The 14,647-nt window shown below is 55.7% G+C and overlaps 1 protein-coding gene across 2 annotated transcripts in view; it reads left to right on the forward strand.

Annotated features, from left to right (window-relative positions):
* SLC6A17 (solute carrier family 6 member 17) overlaps positions 1–8,897 on the forward strand; it is a 28,556-nt gene extending 19,659 nt beyond the window's left edge. The window contains exons 6-11 of one of the 2 annotated variants that reach the window (XM_021690158.1): positions 3,251–3,492; positions 3,762–3,954; positions 5,453–5,645; positions 6,155–6,314; positions 7,932–8,094; positions 8,529–8,897. In XM_021690158.1, the coding sequence (XP_021545833.1) occupies positions 3,251–3,492; positions 3,762–3,954; positions 5,453–5,645; positions 6,155–6,314; positions 7,932–8,094; positions 8,529–8,897 (1,320 nt within the window). The remainder of the gene's footprint in view (positions 1–3,250; positions 3,493–3,761; positions 3,955–5,452; positions 5,646–6,154; positions 6,315–7,931; positions 8,095–8,528) is intronic. The other variant, XM_021690159.1, reaches the window with a different exon arrangement.
* Positions 8,898–14,647: the final 5,750 nt, after the last annotated feature.

The raw sequence follows: 14,647 nt of genomic DNA on the forward strand, positions 1-14,647 counted from the left end.
CCTTGATCTGCCCTGTTCCAACCCCATCAAGACCTGCCCCTTTTCCTCGGACTCCATCTGCACCCCGCCAGGTAGGCGGGCCAGAAGTGTGGCTGTCGCCTTGACACCTGACTCTTCAGCATCCCCCCATCTCCAGTCCGTGGCTAAGGTCGGCTTGGTTGCTACCCTCGTCCTCTACATCTCTTAGCGGTTTCCCAGATTAGGTGCTTTCTTAGGACCTTTGGTCTGACTCCTCTGCCTCCCAGCCTCACCTTTTCCTCTCCCGCCTTGTCCTTGCTGCTTCTGGCAGCCTGGGCTCTTCCCTTAACTTTCACCTGCCCCCCTCTGTCCTGCCTCGCCTCTGGGCCTCTGCACACACTGTTCCCTCTGCGGGAATGCTCTTCCCGCTCTTAGCCTTGCTTTTGTATCTCTCAGATGTCAGTTCAAGGATCCCTTCCTCCTGGGGAAGCCTTCTGTGGCATCCTGCCTGGCTCAAGTCCCCCTGCTACAGGCTCTCGGAGCGTTGGGTGCCTGGCCTGCACAGCCCCTGTCCTAATTGCCACTCAGCATCTGTTTGCGGGGTCATTTGACAATGGCCACCTCTCCAATTAGAATGTCAACTCCCCAGGAGCTGGGACCTTACCTGTTCTTGCCCTCTATGGCTCCCCATCACCTAGCACTGGGCCTGGGCCACATAGGTGCTCTGTGTTGGATGGATGAGTCATAGTCACAGGGAGGCCACACATTACCACTGAGGATGCAGAGAGCGGGGGGGGGGGGAAGGAGGGGGGGTCACGTCTTCTGAGGGATGTCGGGGGCTGTTAGCTCCTGAATGTCTGCGTTCTGGGCTTTCTTGGTGGACCAGAGATGACTTTATTTTGTGCAAGGTAGGGGAACTTAATCTCCCCCAGAGCACACATACTTTTGGGCCAGGGCTCCATTTGCATACTGACCCTGAAGGCTCTGCTCCCATTGTCCTCCCCTTCCTCCTCAGCCTGCAGTGCCTCCTCTGGCCCCCAAGCTTGCCCACACCTTCTCCGATGGTGGAGTGACGCCAGGTGTTCCCATGTGCCTAGGGAGCTGCTGAGGTGATGGACGGCTGGGCCTCTGTCCTGGGGGCTAGGGCTGTAACATAGCTTCAAGTCCGATGCCTCAGTGTGCCCATGAGGAAGGACTGAGCCACGGGCACACAGCGAGGGGCGGCTGGGCCAGGACCAGCTAGGGCTGGTGCCTGCAGGGATGGCAAACTCTCTAGCGCCTCCTTGTCTCCCTGGTCTGTCACTTGGGTCGACCTCAGCAGCAGAGGTCCAGGGGGCAATGCTCTGAGGAGTAGAGGCGTCAGGAGACGGTGCTAGGACGTTGTCGTGGGCTGCATCAGACCATCTGTACTTGAGTAACTTCTCTGCCCCAACAACCAGCTCCGTCACTTGGAGCAAGTAATTTCCACCTTGGGGTCTCAGTTCGCTCTTTCGAAATGTGAATAATAATTCCTGCCCCTCACCAAAAAAAAAAACCCAAAAACCTGTCCCGTCTAGGTCAGAGGCATTTTGGCAGGATTAATTTTGCTACTTATGTGCCGGGTATTACTTGTTGCTGCCACATCTGATCCTCACAAGCACCGTGGGAGGGACACTGTATTATTATTCCCATTTTTCAGATGGGAAAACTGAGCCTCATAAAACAGGCACTATCACTACTGGGTATTTACCCCAAAGATACAAATGTAGGGATCCGAAGGGGTACATGCACCCCAATGTTTATAGCAGCAATGTCCACAATAGCCGAACTGTGGAAAGAGCCAAGATGTCCATCGATAGATGAATGGATAAAGAAGAAGTGGTATATATATACAATGGAATATTATGCAGCCATCAAAAGGAATGAGAGCTTGCCATTTGCAACGATGTGGATGGAACTGGGGGGTGTTATGCTGAGCGAAATAAGTCAATCAGAGAAAGACATGTATCATATGACCTCACTGATATGAGGAATTCTTAATCGCAGGAAACAAACTGAGGGTTGCTGGAGTGGTGGGGGGTGGGAGGGATGGGGTGGCTGGGTGATAGACATTGGGGAGGGTATGTGCTATGGTGAGTGCTGTGAATTGTGCAAGACTGTTGAATCACAGATCTGTACCTCTGAAACAAATAATACAATATATGTTAAAAAAAAAAGATAGCAGGAGGGGAAGAATGAAGGGGGGGAAATCAGAGGGGGAGACGAACCATGAGAGACGATGGACTCTGAAAAACAAACTGAGGGTTCTAGAGGGGAGGGGGGTGGGAGGATGGGTTGGCCTGGTGGTGGGTATTGAGGAGGGCACATTCGGCATGGAGCACTGGGTGTTATGCACAAACAATGAATCATGGAACACTACGTCAAAAACTAATGATGTAATGTATGGTGATTAACATAACAATAAAAAATAAATAAAACAGGCACTGTCATTTTCCTAAGCCTTCTCAGCTATTTAAAGATGGGAGTCAGGTTTAGACCTGGGTCTGTCCAACTCAACAGCCCCGTGCTGGGTCCAAGCTACGGTCCCTTGAGGAGCAAACAGTAAAAGGAAAATGGATACGAAAAGCACTTTGGGAATTGCCCCCTGCCCTCTACATGCTGGTGTAGCTCAGGGTTCTGTCAGGTCTGAGGGCACATGGAGGGTCAGGCAGGGGTTTCCCCTCTCCAGGAAGTGTCTGGGTTCTGTGTTTTAAGTTGGGTGGGTGGGAGGGGGGAAGGGTCCTTCTGTGATCTGGAGTATGTCGATGTGTATGAATGAACATTGGTCCTTTTTTTTTTCTGGGGAAAGGGAGATCAGGTGGGCAGGAGGGAGAAGTTGGTGTCCTTTCTCATGGTTTGAAGTGGAGGAGGTTATCAGGGAAATATCGGTGTTCTTAGTTCTCTGGTACTGTTGTGCAGGCTGTACACTTGCACAACTCTAGGAGGCACCATTCAAGTGAATGGCACTCCCTGGAGTTGTGCGCCATGCCTCATACCTAATGGCCCTGAAGCTATTCCTCAGTATAATAGCTCCACGGTAAGCAAAGGTGGCAGTTAAAATTGACTGAGAAGTTACTGAGTAAGCACATAGCATTTATTTGATCTTAAGCCTCACAATCATCCTCTGAAGCCGATACTCTCGTTCCCCATGTTCTGCACGTGGGGACTAGGGGGGACGCCCAAGTTCACACAGCCCCAGCTTTCCCACTCTGCCATGCGGAAAGGGGTGTTGTGGGAAACCATCATCTGTGTGTCTCTGGTCCTCCCCCCACAGCTGGACAAGATGCTGGACCCCCAGGTGTGGCGGGAGGCGGCCACCCAGGTCTTCTTCGCCCTGGGGCTGGGCTTCGGGGGTGTCATCGCCTTCTCCAGCTACAACAAGCAAGACAACAACTGCCACTTCGACGCTGCGCTGGTGTCCTTCATTAATTTCTTCACCTCGGTGCTGGCCACCCTCGTGGTGTTTGCCGTGCTGGGCTTCAAGGCCAACATCATGAACGAGAAGTGTGTGGTCGAGTAGGTGGCTTCTCTCCTCCTGTCCGTCTTGCCCAGGCGGGGGGTGACCTAGAGTCCCAGAGTCCCTGTCCCCCTCACCCCCGGGGGTGGTGGAGCTCTCTCTGTTCCCGGCCCCTGGATCCCAGGCTCAGTGTCAGAGATGTCTCTGTCAATGGCCCATGGCGGGCAGGTGGAAGAGGGGGGGTGTCCTGCCTGGGTGTCTGGGAGGCGCCTCCAGGACCGTGCCCACCCCTGCCTTTGTACCTGGCCCTCTCTGCTTTGTGCTGAAGGAATGCCGAGAAAATCCTGGGGTACCTCCACACCAACGTCCTGAGCCGGGACCTCATCCCTCCCCACGTCAACTTCTCGCACCTGACTGCCAAGGACTACACGGAGATGTACAAAGTCATCAGGGCCGTGAAGGAGGACCGCTTCGCATCCCTGGGCCTTGACCCCTGCCTTCTGGAGGACGAGCTGGACAAGGTGTGGGACAGGCTGCCCTTTCCGGGGTGGGCAGGAAGGCAGACGTGGGAGCGTGGGACCCAGAGACGGGCCTTGGGTGGCTGGGGCTCGCATACAGGCCTCAGAAGGCCGCCAGGGACGCATTCACTTGCTTGAGAAACAGGGACCTGCTATGTATCCAGGGAGGGAGAGAAGAAAGGGATCAGCCAAACCCCTGCCGGGAGGTAGGTTGTCTGGACGAGGAGATAAGGCAGACACGCCTATCACAGAAATCACAGGAATTCTACAGAACGACTTTCAGATTCATTGAATGGGTTTCTGTGTGTGTGTGTGTGTGGGGGGGGGGGTCGCTGCCATTTGTCAGGCCCTTGCGACCGTGCTTTGTACGTGGCTCACAGAAAATAAGCATTTTCATTAGTGTTTGCCTCTGCTGTCTACCCCCTTTGGCCCTCAGGACAGTGCTATGAATGGAGCATTAATATTGTCCCCTGCTCTAGAGCTGTGTAGCCGGTAAGTTGGGAGCGTTCCCGAGGCCTCACAGCTAGTAAGGGGAGCCAGCATTCTGATCTCCATGCTCTGAGTCACCCCTTGCTGCTTCTGTTCCCTCCTCCCACTGTCCGCCCTGCAGCTCCCACTGTCACGATGACTTAACCCCTGGGGTAGAGCACGGGGATACTACACCCTCATTAATGCTCAGGCCCAGGGGTGGACACCGTGCTTCTAGTCCCATTTGCACAGCTGGAAGTTTTCAGAGTGACTGTTCTATTAGAGGGGGTAACAGGAGAGAGACATGCCCACAGGGTCTTGGGACCCAAACGGTGCCAAGGCTTCCATGGGGCAGAGCCAGCTCCCTTGATCCCAGGCCAACCCTGTCCTTCTTCAGCGGAGAAGTGATGTCAGTGGGCAGCGTGTGGTCACTTGCCCCATGAGCAGGGGCCCAAGCATTAACACAGTGGCTCTCTCTCTTGGCTACGCATCAGAGTCACCTGGGAACTTAATAAAACCCAGATACCCAGCTCTACCCCCAGACCAATCAAATCACTGTCTCCAGGGTGAGACCCAGGCATTGGTATTTTAAAGGCTCCAATGTGGTTCCATTAGGCAGCTGAGGCTGAGCCCACTATATGGAAGTCTGGAGCTCAGGGCTGGGAGCTCCCATAGTTGTGACTGGAGCAATTAGGGAAGACCTCCTAGAAGAGGAAGGTCTCAAGCTGGGTGTCTTTCTAAATGTGAGCATCTTCATCTGAATCACCTGGGGTTGCTGTACAACTCGTAGCTTCCAGATCCCACAGGTGAACTTTTAAATCGGTATCTTACTCCCTGGGGTAGGACGGATTCTGACACTCACCCAAGTTTGAGACCCGCTGGTCAAAAGGCAAGAGGATTTTGGTGAGGGCACGGATTCCTGTGAAAGAGAGAAGAGTTATTCTTAAAGCCCCAGGGGCAAAGATAAGGAGGCAAGGGGCTCCCAGGAGCGGTGTGGGCCTCACTGAGCCCTCGCCCTCCACCCCACCCTCAGTCCGTGCAGGGCACAGGGCTGGCCTTCATCGCCTTCACGGAGGCCATGACGCACTTCCCCGCCTCCCCATTCTGGTCTGTCATGTTCTTCCTGATGCTCATCAACCTGGGCCTGGGCAGTATGATTGGGACCATGGCTGGCATCACTACACCCATCATCGACACCTTCAAGGTGCCCAAGGAGATGTTCACAGGTAACTCCTCCTGGCAGCCGCCGCTGGCCTGCTGGGCTGCCCTCAGGGACGACAATCAGGACACTCCTCTGACTTTAGACAGACTCCATACTGAGAAGGCTCCCTGCTGCCCCCACTGGGATGCAGTTGGAGCCCGGCTTCTCTCCCAGAGAAGAGCACTCAAGGGCCAGGAGAAGGCTGTCTGGGTGTCTGGGCCAAACCTGAGCTAGGGGGCGGCCTCTTCCTCCGGTCATTTGCTCCTGTCTCTGAGGGCCTGCTGAATCCTCTTGGGCAGGGGTGTCCTCCCCCATGCTGGCCTGCACCCCGTTCCATCTCTGTCACTCCCGGCCCTGGGCTGCTCCTCTCCTAAAGGAGTGGGAGCTCAGAACCTCAGCATCTGGATCCCTCCCCCCTTGAAGGCCTTCTGGGAGGAGGGGTGGGAAGGGAGGGAGCCTGGGTGCCCCTCAAGCCCCCCGGGCCCTGCCTACCCTGCACCTGTGCCCCCACACTGGCCTCCCGGCTCTCTGTAGTGGGCTGCTGTGTCTTTGCATTCTTCGTGGGGCTGTTGTTCGTCCAGCGCTCCGGAAACTACTTTGTCACTATGTTTGATGACTACTCGGCCACCCTGCCGCTTACTGTCATCGTCATCCTTGAGAACATTGCCGTGGCCTGGATCTATGGAACCAAGAAGTAAGGGGGACATGGGGAAGGGGTTGGATGGGAAGAGGGGTCTGTCCTCTTCCGACCCCCTGGAGAGTGCCGCGTTCCCTGGGCTGCTTCTGAGAATGTCAGAGCTGAAAGTGCCCTTAGAGATCATTAGGAAAAAATGAGACTCAGAGAGAGGACATGACTGCCCAAGGCCACGTGGCTGGTGAGAGGCAGAGCCAGGCTGAGCACGTGAGCCTCCTGGGTTCAGGTCCTGGCATTACCCTAAACTGCCTTAAGTTAGCCCCGAACCTGACAACCAGCTCTTTAGAGTTCTGTTAACTTTCTTAAGCACTGAGTGAGTATACAGGAGGCCCCCGCTGTCAAGGAGTTCTTGAACTTCAGCAGCCCGAGGCAGTTTTCAGGTGATCGACATAGGGGTGTGCGATGAGATGTGGTTAGGGCCCGAAGTGTGGGGTCAGGTGGGGTAAGGGCAGGCAGCGGTAAGGAAGGATTGGGTCTCATGGCCTGAGCCTAGGGCAGAGCCACACTCTTTGTCAGCCCCTAGCCTCGTTCCTCATTTAACAAATCTGTGAGCCTGGGAAGTCCCAGGGCCAGGCCCCTCCCACTCTCTCTGCAAGGCTGGGGGCTCCCTTGATGTCTGGACGGGGTCTTGGAATCAGGCTTTCTCACGGCCCTGCTACAGCCATGTCCTTCTTACAAGAATGTGGGTGGGGACGTGGTGAGACGGGAGAAGCCCCGGGAGCCAGGGCTGGAAGGGGCTCTGACTCTTCTGCAGTCTGGTGAAGCCCCGTGTGCCTTCGCAGAATATTGTTTAAGTGGACAAAATAAAATATATAGGATTATATGGGAAATGAATTAAATTGAAAAATAGCAAAAATACTATTTAAAATCTGATACAGTAATATATGTGCAGTTTTTTATGAATGTGTGTTATTTTTTACTGCATTAAGTCAGAAGCTCTTGCTAGGGTAATCATAATGGTAATTGTGAAATAGTGAGGAATATAAATGATGTTTGTAGGTAGGCTCAGTTGTAATGTGAGAGGGAGATATCTGTCATTTAATCAATTGGTGACGAAGTCTCAGGTACTGCTAATACCCCTGTGGTTGCTTGCGTTTACAACAGAAAGAAACGCAAGATTTCAGTTAGGTGTTATTCAAGTAGAGATGATTTTTTTCTTATGACATTCATATACACAGCCTGCGGCTATGGTCATCCCCCCCACAGAGCGGGAGGTTAGAAACCCCCAAGTCAGGGCCCCTGGACACTAGGGACGTGCACGTCACCTCGTTTCCAGCAGGGGGCACCTAGGGCCAGGCCAGTGTGAGTGGGGCTGGGCGCCTGGTGAACGCAGAAGTCCTTGGTGCCGGTCCGCCTGCCCGGCATGTCCCGTGGACTATAACATATCCCTGGGTGGGGTGTGACGTGAGGTATTCAGAGGAAGTTAGCAGGGGACACCAGAGCCTGCCCAGCCAGCTGGGCCACCGAATAATAAACTGGGAGCCCTGAATGTGAAGAATGGAAGGGCCTGGGAGGGAGGGACTGGTGGTCAGTGAAGTCTTCCTGGAGGAGGCAGTTGTGGGGGAATGCTCAGGCGCGGTGGGGATGCCAACGCCGGGCCCTCTGTGCACCTGGCAGGTTCATGCAGGAGCTGACGGAGATGCTGGGCTTCCGGCCCTATCGCTTCTACTTCTACATGTGGAAGTTCGTGTCTCCCCTGTGTATGGCTGTGCTCACCACGGCCAGCATCATCCAGCTGGGGGTCACGCCCCCGGGGTACAGTGCCTGGATCAAGGAGGAGGTGAGGGGGGACCTGAAAGCAACAGGCAATAGAGAGAAATCCTCATAGGGTAGCTGCTGTGTGCCAGGCCCTGCCAGGGCCTCTATTTTTACAACAGCCCAGAGAGAGAGGAGGCATTATCCCCTAGCGCACATGGGGAGACTGAGGCTCAGAAAGGTTGACACACTTGCCCAGTTCTAACCCATGTTCTCTCTCTGTGTCTGTGGAGCAGAATCACCCACCCATTTTACAGATGTAGAAACTGAGACCCAGGGGAGCTCAGGCCCTTGACCAAGGGGACCAGCTAACTCAAGTAGCAACCCTGATGGCCTCCATCTCTGCTGGTGCCTGGCCAGGATGGTGGGTCGGGGGCGGGGAGAGGGCAGGAAGAGACGGGCCTGGAGGTCCCGGGAGGGTGAGCTTGTCACAGCCCTCACCTGCGTCCCCCCCACTAGGCTGCAGAGCGCTACCTGTACTTTCCCGACTGGGCCATGGCGCTCCTGATCACCCTCATCGTTGTGGCGACCCTGCCCATCCCTGTGGTGTTCATCCTTCGGCACTTCCACCTGCTCTCCGACGGCTCCAACACCCTCTCCGTGTCCTACAAGAAGGGCCGCATGATGAAGGACATCTCCAACCTGGAGGAGAACGACGAGACCCGCTTCATCCTCAGCAAGGTGCCCAGCGAGGCTCCGTCCCCCATGCCCACCCACCGCTCCTACCTGGGGCCCGGCAGCACGTCCCCCCTGGAGACCGGCGGCAACCCCAACGGACGCTATGGGAGCAGCTACCTCCTGGCTGGCACCCCTGAGTCGGAGCTGTGACCACCACCCTGCCCTGCCCACCTCTCCCCCCTCACACCCATCCAGCCCGCTTGTCCCAGCCTGGCCTCTCTTTCTAGGCTAGGCCCTCTGCCCAAGGAGAGGGGCTCTGCCCTGCCTCATCCCCCACCCCAGTCCCAGCCAGCTTTCCCCTATACCTGAGCAGGGGCTGGGAGAGACTCCGCCCCCAGTGCAGGCTCCCAACCCGTCAAACCTGAGATCTTCTCACCAAATTGCAACTAACAAACAGGAACAGTCCAGAAGCCCTGATTCCCAGCACAGGGGAGATGGCGAGTGGCCACTGTAGGGGTCGCTCCCCCCCCACCCTCTCTCCCTGTTTCCTGGCACTTGTAGTTCTTAGGTCCTGGGCATCCCTCTGTGCTGCCAGCTGGTGGTGAGGGCACCGGGTGGGGTAGGATGCGGTGTGGGGCATCCCAGAGGCGGACTGATTTAAGGTTGGGGATGGGACGATTGTGCCGGGACTCAGGGCTCAGACTTGGGATGGAATCTTGTAGAAGTCCCCAAGTTCTGTTTTTCGAGACAGCCGGTGCGCTTTGGCTTGAGCGCCAGCCTTGGCAGCGGGAGGGGGCCTAGGCATGGGTGCCCCTCAGCCTGGGGCTCTAGGGGGAATCTCCCACGTCCTTGGCCCTGCCTGGGGCAGGGTGTGTCCCGCATCCTGCCTGGGAGAGGATTGCCCGGGACCCTTCCCAACCCCCACTAGGGCTTTGCCTGCCCTCTCCATCCCCAGCCGGGAGCCCACACTAGTGGCCTGTGCCTCCTTCCTCGAGAGAGCAGGGGACAGTACACAGAGAGGTTTCCAGAGCACACCTGATGGTTCACAGCACAATTCAGATGGTTTGGAGCACAATTGTGAAGCACACTCCCTCTCTCACCTGGGGCTCAACTTTCTCGCTAGTGGCAGCTTCTCTCCTGGAATGGGGGGTCTCTGGAGTTCAGGGGCTCGTACCCAGGAAACCTCACACCTGGGGAAAGATGGATAATTTCACTGCCCCTTTGGGCTGCCGCTCACTCTCCTTGTGCAAGCCCAGCCCGTCTGGTGTGCCCGTCGTGTGCAAATAACCTCGGGAACCTTCCCCCAAGATGCCCAGCCCGTGGTGGGGAGGGCACACAGGCAGTGCTGTGGACACTGGAGGCTGCCGAGAGGAAGGGCCGGGCTAGGCACCCCCAGCACCCCCACCCACCCTGACCTGAGGCCTTCCCCGGAAGAGGGCTGCCCTCAGAGTGCAGGCTGGGAGGATCAGAGCCCGGCTGGAGAATCCTGTCTGCAGAGCGATGGATTGACTGGTGCGTGGATGGATGCATGGGTGCGCGGTTGTGGATGGATGGCCGGCAGGCAGGCAGGCACGCCGGGCCAGCAGAACTCCATCTGTGAGACCTGTGGTGGGCAGAGCATCAGGCCACAGTGCTAGGCCTGGGCACCTTCGCGGAAGGTCCTGAGTTCCTCTCATGTTCTCAGCGCGGGGAGGGACAGATGAGGCCCCGGGTTCCCTCCTTCATCCCTTAGCCCCTTGCTCCCCCTCCCCCCCACCTTGCCTGGGGGTCCATCCTCCCACCCTGCCATTTTCTTGACTCATTCCCTCCTCCATATCCGCTCCCGTTTCCAGCCCTGCGGCCACACCTGTCCTTTCTGAGTGTGAGGGGAGAAGGAGACCCACATCTCCCCAAAGACATGAGCCTTTGGGGCACAACATCCCGCCTTAGGCACCCTCACCTAACACCTCCTACCTGGCCCCCTGCCTAATCCCAGCAGATTTAGCAACAGGAAAAGCAATGCCCCAGGAGAGACACTCTACTATATATACTCTTCTATATATTCTATTTCTATTGTACATTCAATCTGTACATGTGGGTGTAAATGCTGTTAACTGACAAACCCAATATTATACTGTGGCTGGTGGACTATTTTCATCCTCAGTGCTGTACAGATCTATTTTCATTGTATATTTGATATATTTTTAATTTTGTAGCGTGTGGCTGGGCCAGGCCCCAGCCTGCCAGCCTGCACCAGGGCGGCTGAGCCGGGCCATCGGCTTGGTTCATAGAGGCTGGGTAATGCTTGCAGCCTTTTGCCGTAGGCCAGGCCCTGTCCTGGCTGTGTCTCTGCTGTGTTAGACATAGGGCCTGGAGCTTAGTGTGTGCGTGTGCGCGTGTGTATGTGTGTGGCGTGTGCATGGTGATTTGTGATCCCCAGTGTTCACCGTGTTCCTAAAGACCACACTGCCCTCCCCCCGCCCCCGGCCGCCATCTTCTCCTCTCAGCTCTGTCAGGCAAGGCCTCGGGGCAGGGTGCTGTGGGGAAAGGCAGGTGTTTCTTGCTGGTGACTCATTGCCTTCATACCACTGGGCTTGCCAGAAACAGGGAAGGAGGGGCTTTGGAGGGGGGGAAGCCCCTACATTTATTTTCTAGCCAACCTCTTGCTGTTCCACTGGACTCACGGGCTCTTCATCCTGAGGAAAAGCACAGGGTTTCTTAAGATGGTGAGACCCCAGGAGAGCAGCTCACAGCACCTCTGTCCCGCATTTGTCCTTGAGACGGTTCTGAGAGTGTTCTGAAAGGAACAGCTGCTCTTCCCCTGTGCTTCTGACTCATACTCCTCTCCTCACTCCTCAGGGGAGCCGGAAGCGGGGCGAGGCCAGGGGGGAGTCAAGAACAGGTGGGGCATCTGATGAGGTACAATCCAGCCCCAGATTCCCCAGAGGAGCAGAAGGGGGCCGGAGAGGGGCAGGCCCCCACATCCCTGTACAGGGTCCCCATCCCTTACTGGCTTTGGTGCTGTCCATGCAGTGCCCACAGGGGACAGCGGACTCAGGGCAGGGCAGGGCAGGGCATGCCCGAAAGAGTCCCCTGGTCCCCCGCCCTGCCTGTCCTCCAGCCCCAATCACCAGCTTCTTGCTCAGGGAGCCCTCTCCACTGAGGCAGCATGAAGCCTGAGATCCAGATGGGGATGGACAGGGAGGGCACTCTAGTTGATACCAGCAAGGTTGGCTTTGGCCCTCCAGCAATAAATCTGAGGGGACTTGCACTTTCCTAGTGCCAGGAGAAGAATTCCCGAGTCACCTGCCAGAGGCTGAGGCTGGGGGGCTAGATGCCGCGTGGTGCCAGGCCCTGAGCAGGCCTGCAGTATTATGGGCAGGGGGCTCCCCTTCTGCTCCTCCTCACAGCTGCATCCCCCTCCCCCCGCCAGAGTACTCCCATGGTGGAAAAGAGAAGAGACAACAGGTTGGAACACACCTGACTCCCTGAGCATCCACTAGGCCCTGAAACTGGGGGCCTTCTGCCCCCTCACTGGAGCCTGATGACTGGGGTTGGGGAAGAAGGGCCCAGGGTCCCTCCTCACCCCGAGCGCTGCTTTGTACAGACCCAAGCACACACAGCAGGTATCCCTTTTGGTTCTGGTGCAAGTTCAGAACAATTCAAATCCATGTGCCCCATGACTGGCCAGAGCCCTGGGTCAAGACCACTCAGCCCAGGGGAGGGGACGAGGCATTGTCACTCCCAGATCCCCTCCTTCCTCTCTTCACCCGCTGCCCATGGTGTACAATAAAGTGTCTGTTCTTACCTAACCCCTCTTGCCTTTCTGATCTGCCCCAGGCTCAGGGAGAGGGGATGGGGAAGCCAGAGATCCCAGCAGAAGCTCCGGGGGACAAACATGGATGGGATGGGGCAGAGAGGACCACAGTGAGGTTGTGGGTGCTGGCTGGCTGGGGAGTTCGGAGACAATGAGGAGGGATGCATGTTTATTTTCCTAAGAATCATCCTGGGTGTTGAACAACACGCACGCTTGCGGCAGGCCTTCTTGGGGTCCAAGTCATCCGCACACAAAATCTCATGTGAACAGCTTCAGGGGGAGGCGTTTTGTGCTCTGGGTTTTCCCAAGTGTGGAGAATGAGGCTCTGTCTGACATGAGGATGGTGTTTGGTGTCCACTTATGGGGAAACTCTACCTAAGTGCCAGGAAGAGCCATACCTGTCATTCTGCAAGGTGGGGGCAGGTGGAAACTCACCTCAGGGGAGAGCTGGGGGCTGGGAGATAGGAGAGGGATGGCAGGGGGCTCGAGGGGTCACGGGGAGCAAGCCACACTCTAAGTTCTAATCTTTTGCAAACTTCAGTGGAAGGTAAGGCCCCCCTACCGCACCCCACTCCAGTCTGCAATGCTGCTTCCTCACCTCCTGCACACACAGCCAAGGCCCCCCAATGAGCCCTCCATGTCCTTCTCCTGCCTTAGAAGAAAACAGTATCATTCCAGAAATAGCCACCAGATGGCAGGAGAACCTTTCCCTCCAGATCTTAGATCCCCTACCCTCCTCCCTAACACCAGCACTTCCGCCTTTGTGGGTTAGTCTGTTCGTTGAAGGAACATTTATTAAGCATCCACAGTGACAGGTCCTGTGCCAACGATGGATGCACAAAGATGAGTAAATCAACCTCTGTTGTCCTGAGTTTTCTGAAGGGAACACCTCTCCCCACCACCCCCAGACTCCAAATCCCCCCGCGTACCTCTCAGTCGAGAAAGTCCCCATGCTGAAAATGTCCCTCTTTGTAAATTCATTCAATCCTTTTGTTGAAGGGAGTGTTTTTGGTTGAAATGTCGACCCCCTCCCCCCGCCAGGAGGCACACTTAGAGCCACTAAGAAGCAGTGGCTTTGAAGGAGCTATGGAGTCCGACTTTCCAAGTTCAAGTTCAAATGCCAGATGGGCCTCCCGCCTTCCAGGAGACCTAGGGCAAGTTATTTAATCCCTCTGAGCTTAAATGTCCTAGTCTGTAAAATAGGTATAATGAATGAATTGGATGAGATTATGCATGTTGCCCCCATGGGGTATCAAGTTACCCCAAATCTTAGTGGCTTAAAGCAACCATTTTATTATATCTCATGGTTTTTGAGGTGAGGGATTCAGGCAGGGCTTGTCTGAGTGACTCTTCTGGTGGCAACCGAGGTCACTCAGCGGTGTTAAACTGCAGAGAAGCTGGTGTGGAGGGCCCAAGGCAGCCTTACTCACGTCCATCCCAATGGCTGACACCTCAGTAAGAATGGCGGGCAGACTGGGCTCAGCTGGGAATGTCACCAGAAGAGGGTCTATACCTGGCTTCTCCAGCATAGTGCATCTCTGGGTGGCCAGACTTCTTAAGTGATGGCTCAGGGTACCCAGAGAGGCCGTTTTAAGAGCCAGAGTAGGAACTGCCAATTTCTTAAGGTGAGGGCCTGGAAAATGACACAATGTCACTTCTGTTGTTTTCTGTGATCACAGCATCTGCCCAGAGTTAATAGGAGGGCATACAGACCCCACTTGCTGATGGGAAGGGGACCAAAGAATTTGTGGCTCCCCATGTCACGGGCTCATCGCAGGGTGCTAGGGATCTGCAACCATTGGCATCTGGGTGGGAGCGTCCTCCTTGGGGGAATATCAACTTACAGACACAAAACTGGGGCACAGAACAGGTTCGTTCTGACGGGGAGGTGAGTGGCTGAGCTGGGGCTATGGGTAGAGAGAGCAGACAGGGAGGAAGACACGTGGGAGACATGAGAAGAGCCCCTTCTGCCTTGGGTTTGTCTGAGGCAGGTGGCATGCTTCGGTTTGAATCATGGCTTGGTCACCAACTGTATGACCTTGGGCAAGTCACAAGCCTCTGGACTGCCATTTCTAGTTTGTAAATGGAGGAGGACAATCAAATTGCTGTGAGGGAAAAATGAACTCTTTCTGGAATACCTCCTAGAATACAGTGTAGAATCCTT

This window comes from Neomonachus schauinslandi, chromosome 4 (assembly GCF_002201575.2).
Source record: "Neomonachus schauinslandi chromosome 4, ASM220157v2, whole genome shotgun sequence".
NCBI lineage: Eukaryota > Metazoa > Chordata > Mammalia > Carnivora > Phocidae > Neomonachus > Neomonachus schauinslandi.